General features: G+C 56.1%; 4 protein-coding genes across 4 annotated transcripts; 1 reads left to right on the forward strand and 3 right to left on the reverse strand.

Moving 5' to 3' along the window:
* Positions 1-1,804: 1,804 nt before the first annotated feature.
* Positions 1,805-5,960, reverse strand: CDEST_04546 (Putative Homeobox domain-containing protein). The gene is made up of 3 exons (XM_062920705.1): positions 4,446-5,960; positions 4,162-4,373; positions 1,805-4,098 (listed from the first exon to the last, which is right to left on the reverse strand). The coding sequence occupies exons 1-3, from the start codon at positions 4,799-4,801 to the stop codon at positions 2,813-2,815; spliced, it is 1,854 nt and encodes a 617-aa protein (XP_062776756.1). The 5' UTR covers positions 4,802-5,960; the 3' UTR covers positions 1,805-2,812.
* Positions 5,961-9,434: 3,474 nt separating this feature from the next.
* Positions 9,435-9,794, forward strand: CDEST_04547 (uncharacterized protein; the record flags this gene model as incomplete). The annotated part of the gene is made up of 2 exons (XM_062920706.1): positions 9,435-9,519; positions 9,616-9,794. The coding sequence occupies 2 exons, from the start codon at positions 9,435-9,437 to the stop codon at positions 9,792-9,794; spliced, it is 264 nt and encodes an 87-aa protein (XP_062776757.1).
* A 4,952-nt stretch (positions 9,795-14,746) lies between these two features.
* Positions 14,747-15,325, reverse strand: CDEST_04548 (uncharacterized protein). Its single transcript, XM_062920707.1, has one exon. The coding sequence runs from the start codon at positions 15,137-15,139 to the stop codon at positions 14,798-14,800; it is 342 nt and encodes a 113-aa protein (XP_062776758.1). The 5' UTR covers positions 15,140-15,325; the 3' UTR covers positions 14,747-14,797.
* A 3-nt stretch (positions 15,326-15,328) lies between these two features.
* On the reverse strand, positions 15,329-17,278 carry CDEST_04549 (Putative alpha/gamma-adaptin-binding protein p34). The gene is made up of 3 exons (XM_062920708.1): positions 16,974-17,278; positions 16,257-16,790; positions 15,329-16,153 (listed from the first exon to the last, which is right to left on the reverse strand). The coding sequence occupies exons 1-3, from the start codon at positions 17,050-17,052 to the stop codon at positions 15,615-15,617; spliced, it is 1,152 nt and encodes a 383-aa protein (XP_062776759.1). The 5' UTR covers positions 17,053-17,278; the 3' UTR covers positions 15,329-15,614.
* Positions 17,279-17,434: the final 156 nt, after the last annotated feature.

The following is a 17,434-nucleotide window of genomic DNA, read 5'->3' on the forward strand; positions in this document are numbered from 1 at the left end:
CCGCATAGTGGACGTCATTGGACGAGACGAAAGCCAAAATGCGAGATGTGCAGGGATGGAAAGCAAGAGCCAGTGTGCGGTACGTACCCTGACACTGCTGGTGCACGCAGACCCCGCCCCCCCGACTGGGGACTTTGCTTCTACGGAAGCTGCGGGAAGGATACTCGATTCTCTCCACTCTCTATCTGTGCCTTCAGTGTAATCCTCATCACCACCAAGATCCCTTCTCTCCCCCCCCCAATAGACGAAAAGAAAAGAGGCCATGACATCTTGGCGGCCGTCACAGATTTCACTACACACTCTTGGTTTTTGTTTCCGTGCGCCCCCGAAACACACCCACCCTCACCCGACCGATGCGCACGGCAAACATTAACAACAGCCGCCGGCATGATGAAAAAGAGCAGAAACGTCTTCGCACCACACATACTGTACACACACAGACAGCCTATCGTTTTGTTCCTGCCCCCGTTGGCTTTGGATTGGTGTACGACCAACAGACATAAGAGAGGGGGGGGTGGTGGCCACTCTTTCTCTCCACATGCATTCTGCTGACAGCAGCGTCCAGAACGTTGAGACGAACGTGGCCGCACAGGTACAATGTCCGGCCGGTCGCAGGGGATTCCCCAGCAGGAAGAGAGAGTATGGATATGGGCTGGAAACCTTAAAAAAAAAAAATACCTGTTGTCGTCGGAAGCCCATCGAGGAAAATACCGTCACTACCTAAATACGTAGAGTGCTCTGTTCAGACTCGAAGTCGCTCGGGCTCCGGGACGCATTGCACCAACAGCCCGCCTGCCGAACAATAAGAATCTACATGGGATATTACTGGTCTGATGGAACATGCTCGTCTACCGACACCCCATTTCCATCCGTCGACGACGACTCGACGCCTGCTCATGGCTTTCCATCGCGCCCGGGGCAAGGCACACATAGGCAAGCACGCGTCCCGTCTTGTTGACCGGCATCTGGATTCTGGAAGACTGGAGCTTCCACATTCCGTTCTCTGTAGCTCCCGTTGGATCCGCCTCGGGCCACTCACCCACCCACCATTACCTTGCCAGCTTGCCCCCCCATTCCCAGGAATCTTCGACAAACGGACGCCCCCCTTGACATTGCCATTGTATTGACGCGTGCTGTCCCCGGCATGTCCACTAACAATGTACAATCGCGAGAGACCCTTGGGGCCTCGTGTTAGCGGGGACCCGCGCGCCGCGGGGTACCGAACGACCTTCTTCGACCCGATGTCGACGACCTCATGGTGAGATGAACCACCCGCATACGCAACCCTCCCACTCACTGCCTATCCACAGTGTATCTATCTTCGGTTCGTCCATCTGCCTCACGGCTCCATGGACGACAATGGAAGTTTACTGCTGCTGCATATTGCCACGGCGCCGAGTGGTGCCGACGCTGACGCCGACGTCGACGTCGATCGATGATTTTTGCGCCTCAGTGTATGGATGCAACACTACACACGACGCATCTCACTCACAGCCCGCACCCCCGAAACCCTCTCGCCACCAAATAAGACGAATATTGGTTTCGGCAGAAGCTGCGCCCTTGCCGTTGCGTAACAAACGCGTCCGCCGTTTTTCTCCCGCACGTCTCCGAGTCTTATGTTACATCACATGCCGCCTAGTCAGTGACATATACTCCGGTCAGGAACCTCACAAGTGACGTGAGCCTTGTGCACCCGGTTGATGCCAGTTCTGATGTCTCAACGCACTGTGATTAGATACTCTTCGTCGCCCGACACGCAACTCACGACGAGTGGATTCTGTTGTGCACGTTCAAAACACCAAAATGAAGGACCAGCATGTATGAAGCGGAAAAACAGGATTTTCGATGCCCGTCTCTCTCTCAACTCTATCGTCAGTACTTACAAGTCGGCCGTCTCTTTCGAGCAACGGCCGGCTCAGCCTCTTCGCTGCTCGGTCACCAATGCAGGCAGCTTTCCACTACCGCCGCCGCGATGCCGGCTTGTAACACACAAGCAAAAGCTACAAAGCCCCTGCTGCCCCCATCCACACAACCTCATCAAACCCAAGAAAAATACCCAACAGTGATAGATAGACAAAAGATGTGTCGGAGTTGTGTATCCTCGGAAATGTGTGACTGATTAAGAACCAGGAAAAATCCCAAGCCACCTGGGCCTTTCCCCATTTTCATCACCCCCCAAAACCCGCAGCCAAGACGTCTGAGATTCATGAACGATGACAGATGAAATAAAATGAATAAAAAGAGCATCAACGATATAACGATGTGCAGCGCAAGCCAACCAAGAATGAAGGAAAGGTTATTAGGGGCCACGTCGGCGTCTCCGCCTACGTCGACGCGGCAAAAAAAAAAAAAAAAAAAGGATGATGGTGGCGAGGTAGAACACATTCAAGTTGCCACCGTCGCAGCACAATGAGTTTGTTCGCGACAATAAATGACTTAAAAGTGTTGAAGTAAATCCAAGAAAGTGCAAAGTGTACGATCGCGTGTGCCGGACATGCATGATCGAGATTCCGAAGATAGGTATCGTCATGCAGAGTCGTCGTGGCCGATGGATGAATGAGGAGCAAGAACTGGATCAAGCATCGTAGTCATCGGTGTTGAAAGTAGACCAATCGCAACCCATCTGGTATATATCAAGCGCCTAAACGCCAGCTGTGAATGACTAAAGGCAAGTCAACTCCCCCTTTCCTCCCGTAGAAAGCATTGGGAGCACGCCCCAAAAGTTTGTATGTACGCCAAGTCCCATCCCGAGGAGCTCCCCAGTCGGTAGTGCTGGTACGCTCAGGGCACTGCAGGCCACCGTCAGAACGACTCAGTGAGGCGTCTGGTGCATCGACTCGGGGGACATTGAGTTGGGGTCGACATGGTCAAACTGAACCAGTTGGTTCATGTCGAGGTCGTTCTGGCCCTGGTCGCCATATGCTGGTGAGTGGGGATGCATCGGCAGGTTGATGGTGTGCTTCGAGTACATTTCGTTCAGGCCAGTGCCATCATCGGATACGGCGCACGATCCATTGTCGCCTTGGTGGTAAATGTCGGCCGAGGCTGACCTGCCAGGCATGGAGAACGGAGGCGACTGCTCAACGATGGACGGCTCCCCGTGGTGGCTTCCAAATGAAAGAGGAGACACGGATGGCGGGATCATGTTTGGTGAAGGGTTCGCCATCGGAGAGAGGAAAGCGCTGCCATAGGGCGTGTTGTAGCTTGACGCCGGGAGTGGGCTCGGCTCTGGTCCCTGGGAAAAGAAGTTGGGGCTCGTCGGGAACTCGGAGGGGGAAGCGGTTGTTGCCGACATGGGATACTGTCTCATGTCCAAGCCGAATCCAGCCTGCGTGTCGATTCTCAAGTTTGGGCCAAGACCACCAGGCTGCTGGGGAATCGGAGCGTAGATATTGGGGCCGGGGGTCTGGGGAGCAGCCATCTCGCCCGGCTGCTGGATGTAGAACGAGGGCATGGGCGTCTGCAGCATGGAGAAGTCGACGGCCATGGGCACGGAGCGACTTCGCTGGCGCTTGTGACCGGGACCACGCATGCCAGGGTGCATGCTGTTGATGCCCCAAGACTCCTGGAACATGCCGATGTGCGGCTGAGCGAAATTGGGCTGGGACGAAGGACGTCCAGTGGGCGACACGGGCGCCGAAACAGAAAGGGCGTGCTGCTGGTCGATGAAGGGGTGAGGGTTGTTGCGGTTCATGAAGGCCTCAAGGGACACGAGCTTGGCCAGCTGGCCGCTGAGGACCTTAGGGTTGCCGCCAAGGTGATGGACGAGGCACTGAGAAGCCTGTTGGTCCTCGGTGAAGTCGCCGCACTGGAAAAACCCGTTCGCCTGAGGGGACGAGTCCATGAAGAAGTTGGGAGGACGGTTCAGCTCGATGACGATGCCGCCGGGCTTGTTGGGGTCGCCTTCCTGGTTCTCGAGGAAGATGTTCTTGATGTAGGCAAATGGATACTCGATCTTGTAGCCCGCTTGTTCGTTGTTGATGTAGTATGTCATGGTACACTTGTCGGGGGAGTAAAAGATGATGAGATCCATCGTGTTCTGTCCGACGCGAGTCCACTTGCCGATGCTAAGAGAGCGGCAGGTGAGGTGATGAATCACTGGGGGCAGGTAAGCAAGATGTCTTTGTGAAGAAGTCGAAGCTCACGGATTAAATCACTTACAAACTTTGCCCTGGCCGCTCTGATCACCACCGATGAGCATGTTGCTGTGGCCGTATGGGAGAAGCCCGGTTCGGCCGAGGAAGGGGCCGCCCAGACCCTTGCCAGACTCCATTGCCTGCATAGCGAGGTAGGCTCGCATGGATTCGGGAATGGAATCAATGTCTTCTCCAGTTTCGAGACTCTTCTTCGCCAAAAGCTTAATCTTGGCGCGTCTGCAATGGGGACGGTCAACAACAGGGGATGCGATAGCGTTTAGGAAAAGAAGGGTGGTTTAGGTGGCGTACCTGTTCTGGAACCAAATCTGGACGGACCTTTCGGTCATGTTGATTTCTTCCGCTATCCGCTCACGAACGGTGGCAGTAGGGGTCGGGTTCTTGTTGAATTCCATCTCCAGGGTCGTCAACTGGTCCTGAGTGGCGCGTTGTCTCTTTTGGTTCTTTTGCTGCTGGGTCAGGGTGCTCTTGCGAGGCGGGCGCCTAGATTGCGAGGACGGGGCCTGGCCGTTGTGGGTGGAGGCCGAGGGGGAAGGAGTTTGGTTCATCTTGCCGGCGGACGTGGGAGAGGTGTCCAGAGGAGTGGAAGAACCGGGGGTCGAGGCGTTGGGGGCGAGAGCCATCTGGTGTTCGACCTCAGTAGCCATGGCTGGTATGCTTCTCGTTTTCTTCGTTCGGTAGAATAAAATCGAGGTGGTTGATCGCGGAGCTTTTTCTGTTTTACGTGGTGCGATGGTGATCAAATCACGGGACGGGTGGTTTGCCAGTCGAGTTGTCTCGGTGTAAGTCGCGTCGGCAAGGTGATCGGGGATTTCGAGAGGGAGGACTCGGTGGATCTCGAAGACGCTTGAAAGCGACAACAAGTAGGGTGTAAAGGGGGAAAGAGGATGCCGTAGGGCCAGGGAAAGTATAGAAGGAGCCTCGTGAGGCCAAATATGCTAAGGAGCGTGGTCCGAGATCCAACAGGTGGATCAGGGAGTGAGATGTGTGAATAGTGTCGTGGGTTCGCGAGGAACGACTGTGTAAAATTCAACCAGACAGGAAGGAACGTAATGGGAATGCCCGGAAAGGAGTGACGGGATTCGGAAGGTGAGTTTGTGGTTGAATTATTTCAAGAGAGTGACTGTGGAAAGGAAAGGAAAAAAAAAGGGAGTGGGGGAAGTGGAAGAAGTGAACGACGAGGATGACGATGAGGAGATAGATGGGATGAGGAAGAAGGAGGGATGGGGGCAAGAGAGGAGGAAAAGGAAAAGGAATGGATGGGCGCGCGAGGCGGCGGGCGGGTCCAGTGGAGGAGGGCAAAAAAGGGAACAGACGAACGGACGAACGAACGAACGAACCGGTGCCAATCCACCCTGTCTGTTCTGTCCTGCCTGTCTACCTAGGTGGGTGGTGTGAGTGAGCTGGGCTTGCTAGTCTCTCGCTCTCTATCTCTCTCTCTCTCTGTCTCTCTCTCTCTCTCTCTTCCACACTCCCTCGTCCTCATCCTCCCCATCTTCCTCTTCATCCTCCTACATAGTACACTCCTCTCCTCGTAGTCTAGGGTAGCCCACTGTCCAAGCCAGTGCAGTTCAGTCCAGTTCAGTCCAGTCCAGCCCAGTCCAGTCCAGTCAATTGCCAGCGGCGAGGAGCCTCAGGAGTGAGGCGTGTGTGAGGAGAGAGTGTGAGGACGCGTGGGTGAGGGGAGGGATGAGGGCGTGTGGATGTGGGATTTGGAGACAGGGGGGAAGAACGACGTGGGACGTGAGGTGTGTCGACTGCAGCGGCGGCTCAGCAGCCAGTGGCGTGTGCGGGATTGGGATGCGACCTGCGCCGTCGCCAGTCAGACACGGAGCAAGGAGCAAGGTAGGTATCTGTACCTCGAGACCACCCACATCGGCCAAGGCTACGCATTTCTCCCGTATCCCTCTTCCTCGTCCCCCCCCCCCCCCCCCCCTTTTTTTTTCCTGAGGGGAGGGGGGCAGGGTTGAGCACCTTTCTCCCTCGCCGTTCGTCTCCTCAGTATTTGATTTTCTTCCGGACAAGATCCATAACGACGTCGTTCCTGTGGTGGGTGCGAGACGTGGAAGGGTGTGGGCTCCAAACGGGGCAAGCAAAGGAGAGAAGGGGAAAGGGGTGAAGAAAAAGACAGAGAGACGAACGGGCGTGGACCGGGGACGTATGGGTGTGGACGACACTGAACGGTACATAAGCTACAACACATCGAGCAGGATAGACAGGGGTAATGGCAGGTACACATTGTCGCTCATTGGTCGGAAGAAGCCATTCCGCCGTTTGTACCTGCGGCCGATGAACGGTACGTATCCTGGCCACATCCAGCTGGAAACCTTGCTTCAAGTGGCTTTTTAGCGGCGTGCCCCGGTTTAGCCTTTTCTTGAGCTTCTTGCAGATTGCGCTCACACCGTTCCTTCTTCTCTCCGTACCTGCTCTGGGCAGATATGGATCCTTTTCTCCCACCTCTCTCCTGTCTGTGATACTATGCCGCTTATGCGTCAATGTGTGTGTGTGTGACTGCTGACTCCTGTGGTGTGTCCTAACTTTCTGCGCCTCTAGATCTTCAATCCAGGCCCGTCTCTCGATTTCGATCCCAGCTCCCACACCGCCGCCCGTTGGTTACTCGGGGCTGCTGATAGGAGATGCATCACCGCATCCCACACATTATCCATAATCCATGGCCCTGCCGACCTGCCCAACCTGCACCGGCTGCTGCAGCTCCCTGCCGTTTCGATGCTGGGCTGCTCCTTGTGCCCAGTGACCGCCGATGAAAAGGTGGGGAGGCAGAAACATGCAGCCGACGGAGAGACCGCACATCGCAAAAGGGAGGCCTATCCCAGCAAGCGGGAGGGCAAACAGGGAGAGAGACCAGCGAGAGAGTGTGAGAGCGTGAGAATGAGAGTGTGTGTGTTGTGTCCGGTTCGAAGCGCCGCATCCGTCAGCTTGTGTTGGTTTCTGAGTTCCTATCCGCTTCCATTGCGAAGTAGACGTGCTGCTTGAACGGCTGATGGAACAAGGTTACCAAAGGCGACGACGAAGTTGGGAATAAAGATGCGCAGCAACGTTAGATCTGTTCGTGGCCTCTGTACAGAGTTCAGTCACCAGTGTATAGACAGTGCAATGTCTCAGGGGCCAGATGCTCGGTTGTGTCTATATCTCAAGGCTTGTCTGCTTGATGCTCCGACTGTGGCCATCGTCTCGGCTTTTGCCCTACCCTTATTAGGCTCACAGTCTCGTCGAGCGCGAGACGCCGCGGATCATAGCCAGGGAGAAACGCGCAAACTATGTCCGCGCGAGCGGTCGTACCCTCAGAGTCAGGGACTTTGGGTATGTCTCCATCCTTTTTGGGGGCCGTCTGAGAAGTGACTTGACATAGCGCTGCATCAACATCCATCGTGCGGGTCACACTCGCTTCACGAATCACCAGTCACCACTCTCACTCGACATCCCCCATCTTCGCTCCATTGTCAACGGCCAAATAGAAGATGGGATAGGCTTTGTGCCTGGTGCTTGTACAGATTCATACCCGATAAGGTCCGTATGGTTGCTTGCAGTCTGGGCAGGGGGAGAGAGAGAGAGAGAGAGAGAGAGAGAGGAGAGGAGAGGGAGAGGCATAGGGGAACGGGAGAAAGACGAGACGATGACGGTGGGATGAGAAACGGAAGGTCCAGGACAGCTCGTGACCGGAACTTCGTGGGCCAAATGTGGCTGGAGAGACTGTGTGGGTCTTTAACGGACCCGCGGGCTCTCAAACTGGGGTACAGGGCATAGGAGACTACCAAGGTACGTACTGGCGCTGCACCAGCAGCTGGGAACCAGAAAGGGGGAGGAGGAGGGCGCGACGGAGAAAGTGCTGAACTTTTGCCAAGCAAAAGTTGACGCAAACGACGCCAAAATTCTTGCGAAGCCACAAGCGTCTTGTCTACCTGTCGGGGCTGTTTGGGCAGTAGGCTTGCTTCTGCATAGTCCTCCCTCGCCGGATCTTCCCAGGCTTGAACTCTCCAGGCCGCCCCCTTTCCCCCAAGATCCCAACCGTTATCTGGTCCCGGAGGAAAGGTAGGAAGGGCACTATAATGCAGTTTGCTTTGCCAGCCTCTGCATCGTCATGACACCTTATCCCGCCAATCCATTTCTTTCTTCCTACTCCATTCCGTCCCACACATCCATCCATCCACCCATCTTTCCTCAAGGCTTTCCCTCGCAGCTCCAAGGCCGAATCTTAAGTCGTAGGAAGCCAGCCGGGACGGAGAGACGGACTCGCAACTCCTTGTCTACAGTGCGCGGCTGGACCACCCCGCGTTGCACTCGCACTCGCTAACAAATCAACAAAAAAAGGTACAAAAAATCCAGGTACGCACTGGAAGAGAGACACCGGCTGACAGAAAGCGGGTTCGTTGTAGCCAGAGCCGTTCAATCATGGTGTTCTCCGATCCCTGTCCCCAATTGGTGTCGTTCGTCCAGTCTTTCTGACTTTTTGCCATATGTCCATCTGTCAAACTCCTAAGTTTCATCTCTCGACAGCGGTCTTCTGTTGGCGCCGGTCGATCGCTTTCCTTTCTTTCGGGTGGGGCTTTTTTTTTTTTTTTTTGCTTCTCTGCACTTGCAATTGGATCCTATTTATTGCCTACAAGTTCTACGTTTAGTATCATCGGTAGGTACTTACCAAGATACATACCTATATACCTATTTTGCAGCTCCAGCACCACTTGTCGATTCAGTTGTTCGCACAGTGCAGCTGCGCGACCTACCCTTCGCTCCCCTGTCTCTGGCGATCCATGTCTGGGCTATCCTCTCTCCAGTGTCCCCAGACCCCAATGCGCGCCGCGCCCCCCTTGGGCCGTCACCACGCGACAAGTTCCTCTCGAAATAATACGGTAGGTCTCGCCGCATTCAGTCCTTATCGCCAGTCAGTCACCTCGAAGCTGCTGCCGTGGACCGTTACTCCGGTCGATCCCTCGTCCCACGCTTCGTCTCTTCGAGCTTTGGGCCTGCCAGAGTCAGTTTTCCGACGTCCGAGAAAGAGGGGTACGCCGTACGGATACTAGTAGTGGCAAAAAACGGGGGAACCCCCCCCCCCCAGAAAGTGTCTGTCTCGTTGTTCGGTGCTGCGGCGGTAAACAGCATGTAAAACAACATGTACCTCAACTCATGGAGACAGCTGTCATCCGATGACGGATAATCGAGCTGTTGGGTGAATAAAGCCGCTCGCGCAGGCGCCAGCTCAGATGACCCGCTCAGATGTCCGCCTTGATCCATCCGGCCTCGTGAGCCTCCACGTTGCCCGCCATGGACCCATTCAACTTGGGACCGGACCAGAGCAGAGCTTCAGTCAAGTTGCAAATCTTGCGCTATACAGCCGACTGCTGGCAAGGTCTTGCTGGTCAAAGCCGCGACGTCGACTTGGACTGAGTCGACGATGAGAAACGGCGACTCATTCAAGCACGGAGCCTCGCTGACGATGGAGCAGGCTTCAACGCCGTCTTACTTGGTCCTTGCACTCGCGCCTTTCTTCTTACGACTGATTGGATCATGAGTGGCCGCTCCCTGACACCGTCGGTGCTCGTGGGAGAATCATGTCCACTGCGACGACGCTCCTCGCCTGAGCTGGGCCGCCATCTCTCGGCCACCACCTCGGTAGTGCAGTAGACATCGCGCTTGATGGAGCTTCCACCATGGTCGATGGCCTTGTTGGCAGCGCGTTCTGGAACCAATAGGCTCTACTCGACTTCCACGAACGGCATGTCGGAGAAAGGGGGCCGCGCCAAGTCCAGCTCTGGCCACCGGCTTTACCTTCAGACTCAGCGTAATGCGTTGTGTCCTCTGTACCCGTACAAACCTTTATGGGTACTGTTCGGCGCTACAGTCTACCGAGCAACTCAGCACACGCCACGGTCCCTGGACCCGCGATCAAGGGGAACGGCTCGTTCGACTTGTGAGATTTGGCTTTGTTTCCTCGGTTTTGACAACATCCCAAATGCATGCTCGACATCTCCCTTGGGTGATCTGGCGACGTCCGTCTCGCGCCTGGGACAAGGCTGTAAAGCGGGAATCGGACAACAACGCGTCGAGGCGATCGAGCGACCATTCCTCTTGGAGTGCCGGGAACCAAAGGGATGTCTTAGACAGGGCGTCACAAAGACGGCCTTGGACGCAGAGGGCCTTGTATGCACGTCGAAGCGTTCCAACAAACATCCCAGGAACCAATGCCATCCGCTACAACGCCCACGGCCTGTTGTGTCGCCGTTCCTGCATAAGACTCGAGACGAAGTGTGGAATCCGCACCGCTCCTCCCTCCGCTGCTCCCGCATCCTCCACACACACCCATGGCCGGCTGATGGGTTATACCCAAGTAGGTAGTGACTTGTGGGTTGCTGGCCTCTAGTCTCTCAGGAAGCATTGCATTGCCCTTCGGCCTTGACTCTCAAGATGGAGTTGCAGCCAGTTCTGTCTTGTCTTGCCTCGTACCTGCAGAGGCGTCATGCAGCTTGACAGTACCACCCGCCAGCGTCCCACATGCGCTTGAGACACCGCCCATACCACGGACGCTAACTGCCTTTGACCGTTCAACCGGCTCCATACAAAGCATGCCACACTGGACAGAGACCCCGTTCGAGACTGATGGGTTTGCTCCGTCGGCAGCCCAGCCCGGGACCAGACTCTGGCGGGCAATGCGACGACGTATCAATAAATAGGACTGTCGGCCTTTTGGTTTCCATACTATCTCATGCACAACGAGTGCCGAAGCTATGACATCTCTACCATGCAGTCCCGTAAGTAAATAGTTTTTGGTCCGATCGCATCCGACGATGTTGGACGCAATCTGCCAACGAAGGGACGAGAGATTCGAATGAAGCCTTCTTCGGTGACGCTGGTTGGCTAACGCTGCCGCCGGCATGGTTTTGCGAGGCGTGATGCCGCCGATGACTCGATAGACGACCCAGGAGGTCTGGGGTTCTCCTGCGCCACTACTTTAGCCCGGCGAGCTTTGCAAAGGTGGCCGCTGTAGTGCAATCCAACAACATTGGGAGATCGATATCGCCTGCCTGCCTAGGACGAAAGGATGAAAGCCACGAAGGGCATGAATCTTTGCGAAGCCCAACCGGTCTCAGACGCTGTTCTTCAACAGGCCGAATGGCTTCGCCGGCAACCAAGCCAGCGGGCAAGTTCGTCAAGCCAAATTCGTATTCTGTCTCAAGTCAAGACGCACGCAAAGACGGATGATGCTACCAATAATCCGGACGACAACGCAAGAATCATTGCTCACGTTGCATGCAGTTGCGGATGAGCGGGCGTTTGCACTTTGAAGAGGCGAGGCTTCTGTGCCAGAACGAGAAGGCGCCTCGGTCGGCGCCACAATAGCGAAACCGTACAAATGTACAAATACGGATGCCGGAGCAAATTCCCTGGAGAGAAGAGAATAGGTGAAGACGGGGGCATTGAGTCGGTTATAGTACGCATGACGGATCGGCTCCGTTTCCCAGAAGGAGCCGCGTTGACGGGGACCCATGACACCGATAAAACGGTGGGAACCACGGCACGGGCACAGCTGGGTCTTGCACGAAACTGCCTTTGCGCCCTAGGCATCTACGCAGTACACAGTACCTACTATGTAGTGGGTGTCAGGGTTCCAGGTTACCTGTCTTCAGCAAGGCCCGCTTTTACCCCTGAATGTTGGCGTCGGTACCTTGCAGGCGTTGCGGCTAAGCCAACCACTTTCGAGACATGCAACAGGGGTATTGATGGACGCAACGTCGTCATTGGACGTGGCGGTTGGAGCTTGTCCGGATTGAGTCAGGCGAAAGATCGTCGATAAATTGCCCGGTCGGGTTAGTCGAAGACGAAGAGCTCTATTAGTGTGCTCTGAATCCGTACAGAGTGCTCCGTCCTGTGACTGTGTCACGGTACGTGCATTTGTAGGAAGGCTCAGGGCTCAAAAGACTCTCGCTCGAGAGGCTCACGAAGCCCACGCAGAATCATTTGCTTCCCTTGCCTTCCACGGCCTCCCTCCCTGTCCTTCGTCCGATCTTTTCTCTCTTCCCGCTTCTGACTCCTTCGCCTCCAGTCCTGGCCCTGGTCCGCCTCCGTCCCTTTCCCCCCGTTCCAACGCCGACTCGTCAGCTCGAAATCTACCTACTTACGTTGCGGATACACTCTACTTACTTGGCTTACTTGGACGAGTCCTGGGGAAGGCGGCACGCACCGATGACTCTTGAGCAAAACTGCCGCCGCATGAAGGAGAATGGGGCAATAAAAAAGCTGGGGGCGCTGACAGGCGGCAGTCGCATGGTTCCGTGCGCCGTTGGTGGAAGATCGCCGGTTGTGCAAAGTCCACTTACATATCTCTATCCGCAGGTACAACAGAACAATAGCCCCTCCAAGTCTCCAACAATCTAAACACTTTTTGTATTCACTGACTCGGCCCCTCTCAAGTCTCAAGCCCTTTTTTTCTGGTCATCAGCATTACGACGCGCCAGCTTGCTTCCCTCTAGCGGCACCCACCGTCTGCTTGATTGCCAAATGATTGTCGACCCGCTGCTCTCATGGTCGAATTTCATGACACGGACGACTTGCTCGTCCTTCCAAAGAAAAGCTGCCCAGGGGTCCATGCTTCAGCATCACCGGACTAGAATCGCCCTGGTCTGTTGAGATTCGTTCCAGAAGAACCGTCGAACATTGGTCAGCCTGATCATCCCTGGCTGGTCTCCCTTGACCTGCCCTGGCCCTGCCCTGCCCCTGCCCCTCCCCCTATCTCTAGAGCCCTGCTATGTTGAACCTCGCTTGCCGGGAGCCCATGAACGACGACCGGCTCTCGTCGCTGGACCCTTGATGGATAATGCGCAAGATTGCCGCAAGATGTAAACGAGGTGAGGCAACTGGCGAGATCGACCTCTGGCATTGTCTGTCGCAACCAGCCCACTATTAATCCAAACGGTGTGACATGGAGATCGGCCATTGACAGGCGACCATCACGAAACATCATGAGGCGTTGCAGACAGGGTATGGCTATCAGATGTGCGCCTGTCAGCCGGCCACCGGCAAGCTGTCTTACTACCAATCACCTACTGACGGACAAGCAGGAGGCTCGAGCCCAAGGGGGGGGGGGGGGGGGGGGGGAGGGATAAAAAGCAATTGGACATAACACACCATCGGCGCCTCTAGGCCGGCAGTTGGCTTGACGATGGCAGAGCGCAACCATCAGCCGCTCTATATTCTTTGTTCGTGGCTCTCTTTTTTGCGAAGAAACAACATCCGTGTTCGTTGCTGCGGGTTTGCCATCCTTTCGACGAGATAAACGCTCAACCTGTCGACTTTCAAAAGAACTCCGTCTGTCTGCCCAGAGTGCAGTCACCTCTGGTGCTGCTCACCGCTCGTGGCTAGGACCCCTGTTCAGTAGCCTGACCGCCGCCATAACCCGGACCTCCCCCCGTCAAGGCACGAAAGATCACCGCGCCGCTCCGACGCCATCGAGAGACGCGCCTGACGCCTCAGACTCGATGGCATCCTGCTACGAGGACGATCTGTCGCCGATATACCGGGTACTCGCTGTGGTTATGTGCCCCGCGCCCCATGGTGCCAGATGTTGGTCGCCCAGAGAGATTGACTCGTCCACGTTTACTTGCCGCTACAGTCTCTTGCCCGAAATAGTCCGGACCACCATAGCATAACACCGGTCAACTGGGTTCTCTCGGACCCTGCCTTGGACTATTCGAACTGACGACTTCGATACACGATCCTGGGGCCGTGGACATGGACGTGGACGTTGCTGCTCGACTAGAGGCACGCATTCGTCAATCTGGCGAGCTTCGCCAGGGAACCCAAAACTGCCGTGAGACCGGGCCAAGCGACCCCAATCAAGGTTGCTGAAACTGGCCAGTCTCTCGCTTCTTCCACAAGCATTGCAGGCATCACCAAGAATATCTCAATTGAGTCTGTGCCCCGCCGGACAGTGCAGGAGATTTTGGAAGGGGGGAAACCACCAGTCATGCTGCCTTACTAGCTTCGATGCAGCTCCGCCGCATTGTTTTGCAGAACATGTCTTGTCAGGACTATCCTTCCCCCCCCCTTGTCTTCTCGGGCCTTCAAAGAGGAGGGGGAAGACCATCTCCATCGGCATGAACGCTGTGGGCCTCCATGGAGAGCGAGCGATGTGGTCCTTGTCGTCCCTCTGTCTGCGACGTCGACGTTGCGTATCTGTGCGAGAGATCGCGCGACTACGGGCTGCCAAAGATCGACGCTAGCGTTCGTCTGATTTTCTTTCTCAGGCTCCCCCGGCCGTCTTCGGGACGGGGACCCTTCCCCCCTTGGCCGGCTTGCCGTTGACAGCTGCTCGACTGAGACGGAGCTTGACCGCCCGACCTCATGGCCTCCGGGTTTGGCCCAGCTTCTGGTACGGAGTACGACTAGGCCCAGTCGGAAGCGGCAGACGTGCATGACTCGGCCATCCTGACGAGTGGGAAGTGCTCCCCTTCCATCCCGAAAGAATACCCCCAAGGAAGAACGATGATGCCGCTGGACTAACGACAGTCTTTGATGCTTGAAAGTCCCGACCTTCCTGCGCCTCGGTAGTCGGCCGTCCGAACTTTTTGGCTTGATTCGTGTGGGGGGGTCCGCCTGACATATTAAGGCCGGCCGGGATTACCGCATCTGCCCTACTCATCCGTCGTCTCGGCTCTTGAGTGATTCTCTCTTCGACATGAGGACGGGAGATCGATCGGGAAAAAGGCAGGGGGTCGAGTTCGGTCTCGTTCTTGAGCAACATCCTGCGCAAGTCTCACATTGGGTTGATGCTTCAGGTGGGGACGAGGGCATAGCGCCGCTCGGAACATGCCGATGTCGAGGGTGCGAACGCGACGTATTGTCTGCTTTGCGCGGTCGGATAACGGTCTGTTTGATTTGTCGGGTGCGGTCGCCTTGAGAGGGAAGTGAGGAAGGGCTACCGAGAGCACGACGATGTCTGGAAGCCGAGTCTCGATGACGCCCTCCTCGGCCATGAGTAAGAAATGGGGAGTGCGGCCGTCTCTGCCTTGGGATACGGCTGCCACATGGCCGCGGCGTGTAATTCACTTCATCTGATACGTCAGGAGCGGGCGAGCTTGAAACCTCCCTTCAAGGCCACTCTTGCTCGAGGTTTGGGATGAACATTGATTGACCTGTACCAAAACGCACTGAGATAGAGACCCATGAAAACTCCAAGACTCTCTACCGTGCCCTTGCTCGACGACAAATTTTCAACTGAAGAACACAAAATCCAGTTGTGGAAGCTTGTGGGAGGGTAAACACGTGGATGGATACCAGTGACAAGTATCGGTCGTCTAATCTCATGGGATAGCTCTCAACAGAGCTCAAGCAGCTTGTTCATCCGCCCGGGGATTGAAGACGACATCATACGCCAGTTGCTCTCAACCGAAGTTTGTTTCTACCCTTATGCCTCCGAGAGCATGACTGTCCCGACATGGACCGGACATTTCACAACTCTTTCATCACCTCCCCAACGGCCTTCTTGGCCATCCTCCGCCTCTGCTCCTCGGGCAAGCCCGCACTCATGTCCCTCACAGCCTGCAGCTTGCGCATCATCCGCTCAATCTTCTCCACCTCGTCCCCGTCCAGATCCTCGTCCCCTTCATCTTCGACTTTGTCTCCGCCTGTGCCCTTGCCAGTGTCCTCGGCGGTCTTCCTGTCGCCTGGAGCCCCGCCCTCTGTCGCCTTCCTCCCACCCTCCTCGTCGTGTGCATCCGCATCACGCTCCTCATCCTGCTCCAGGTCCCAGATTGCCTTCTTCAGGCCTTCAAAGTCGGATTTGTCGAAACCAAAGTCTAGGCTCTCGGGGTCCAGATGGAAGTCGTCGCCGTCGTCGCCGCCGTCCGCAAGGGGTTTGCGTTTCCTGGGCAGGCCCGACGCGGAGTCGGCGTCGGAATCGCGGTCGGAGAGCTCGCCGTCGAGGTCGTCCGCGGCGTCCCAGTCGTTGGATTCCAGGGCCTCGAGGACCCGAGCAATGCCCATCTTCTCTGCAGCAGTGTGTCAGCAAACGTCTTCACTCTGGTAGCACTACCGGCGTGACGGAGACGTCGAAGCCAGAAAGGGGTAGCAGGGGGCGGTTAGGTCGCGAACCTCCAAACTCATTCTTGCCGTCATCCTTCTTCCCTCCCCTGATCTGCACGAACTCGAGCCCCCACTCGGCGCAGAGCTCCTCCCACTCCTCGGCTTCGCCCTCACCGACGCCTATGCCTAGCCCGACGCCGTCCCATCCCCAGCCGCCGAGCCCTTCGCGGACGACTCTGCCGACTTCGGTGATGAGCGCGCGGGTCTCATCTGCGGAGGGCGGTGCCGCAGGTGTCGCTGTCGTCGTCGTCGTCATCGTCGTAGGGACGGCTGGCGAAGCATCAGCGATGGGCGCCGCCACGCCGGAAGACGATGAGAATGACGATGCCGAAGGTAGGGAGAAGACGACAGCCAGTCCGCCGAGCACGGTGAGAACCTCCTTGGCCTCGGGCGAGAGGAACGAGGCGGACCATTCCGCAGGTGAGGAGATGAGGTCCAGCCAGATGGGCACGTCGGCGGTGTAGTAGCTCGTCTTGAGGGACAGGAGGTGCGTAGTGCCGGCAAGGGTTGTCGATGCGGGTTCCGGGTGGCTACCCGTCAGGTCTGTTTCTCAGAGTCAGATATTGTTGTTGCGAGAGTCGTCATACAAGACATGTGATTTCCGCATCCTGTTGGGTCTGTGTTGGGGTTGAGTAGGCTCGTGGAGCTGTCCCTCTCCCTCTCACCCACGCTCATGGCAGGGAGATCGTGGCCGATAAGATAAGGAGACTTGACGGGACAAGTTACCTTTGATGACTCTGCTCAGATGCTGCGTCGAGTCGGCGAGCGAGACCGCCAGGACCCGGCGCGGGTTCTTAACCTGCATTGTTGTTGTTGTTGTTGTTGTTGTTGTTGTTGTTGTTGTTGTTGTTGTTGTTGTTGTTGTTATTGTTGTTTTTTCCCCCTTAGATCTTTGCCTACTCCTTCTTCGCCCGTGAGAGGATGTGAAATTAGCTGGAGGGTGTCTCACGGGACGGGTGTAACGACACGAAATGTAGGTATGGCTGGGTAGCTTTGCCGGTTTGAAGAGGACCGGAGAGGAAATTGCGGGGCCCAGTCGTAAACGCAGGGTCCTGATAGTGGATTACCTAAACGGTGTCGGCCGGGAGAGCTTAGGTCACGGTCCCCCTCGTGCGCCCAGCGCGATGGTTGATGGTGGGACATGAGATGGCTGCAAGATGGATGGGACGAAATCGATTATTATTTCC

This window comes from Colletotrichum destructivum, chromosome 3 (genome assembly GCF_034447905.1).
Source record: "Colletotrichum destructivum chromosome 3, complete sequence".
NCBI classification, from domain to species: domain Eukaryota; kingdom Fungi; phylum Ascomycota; class Sordariomycetes; order Glomerellales; family Glomerellaceae; genus Colletotrichum; species Colletotrichum destructivum.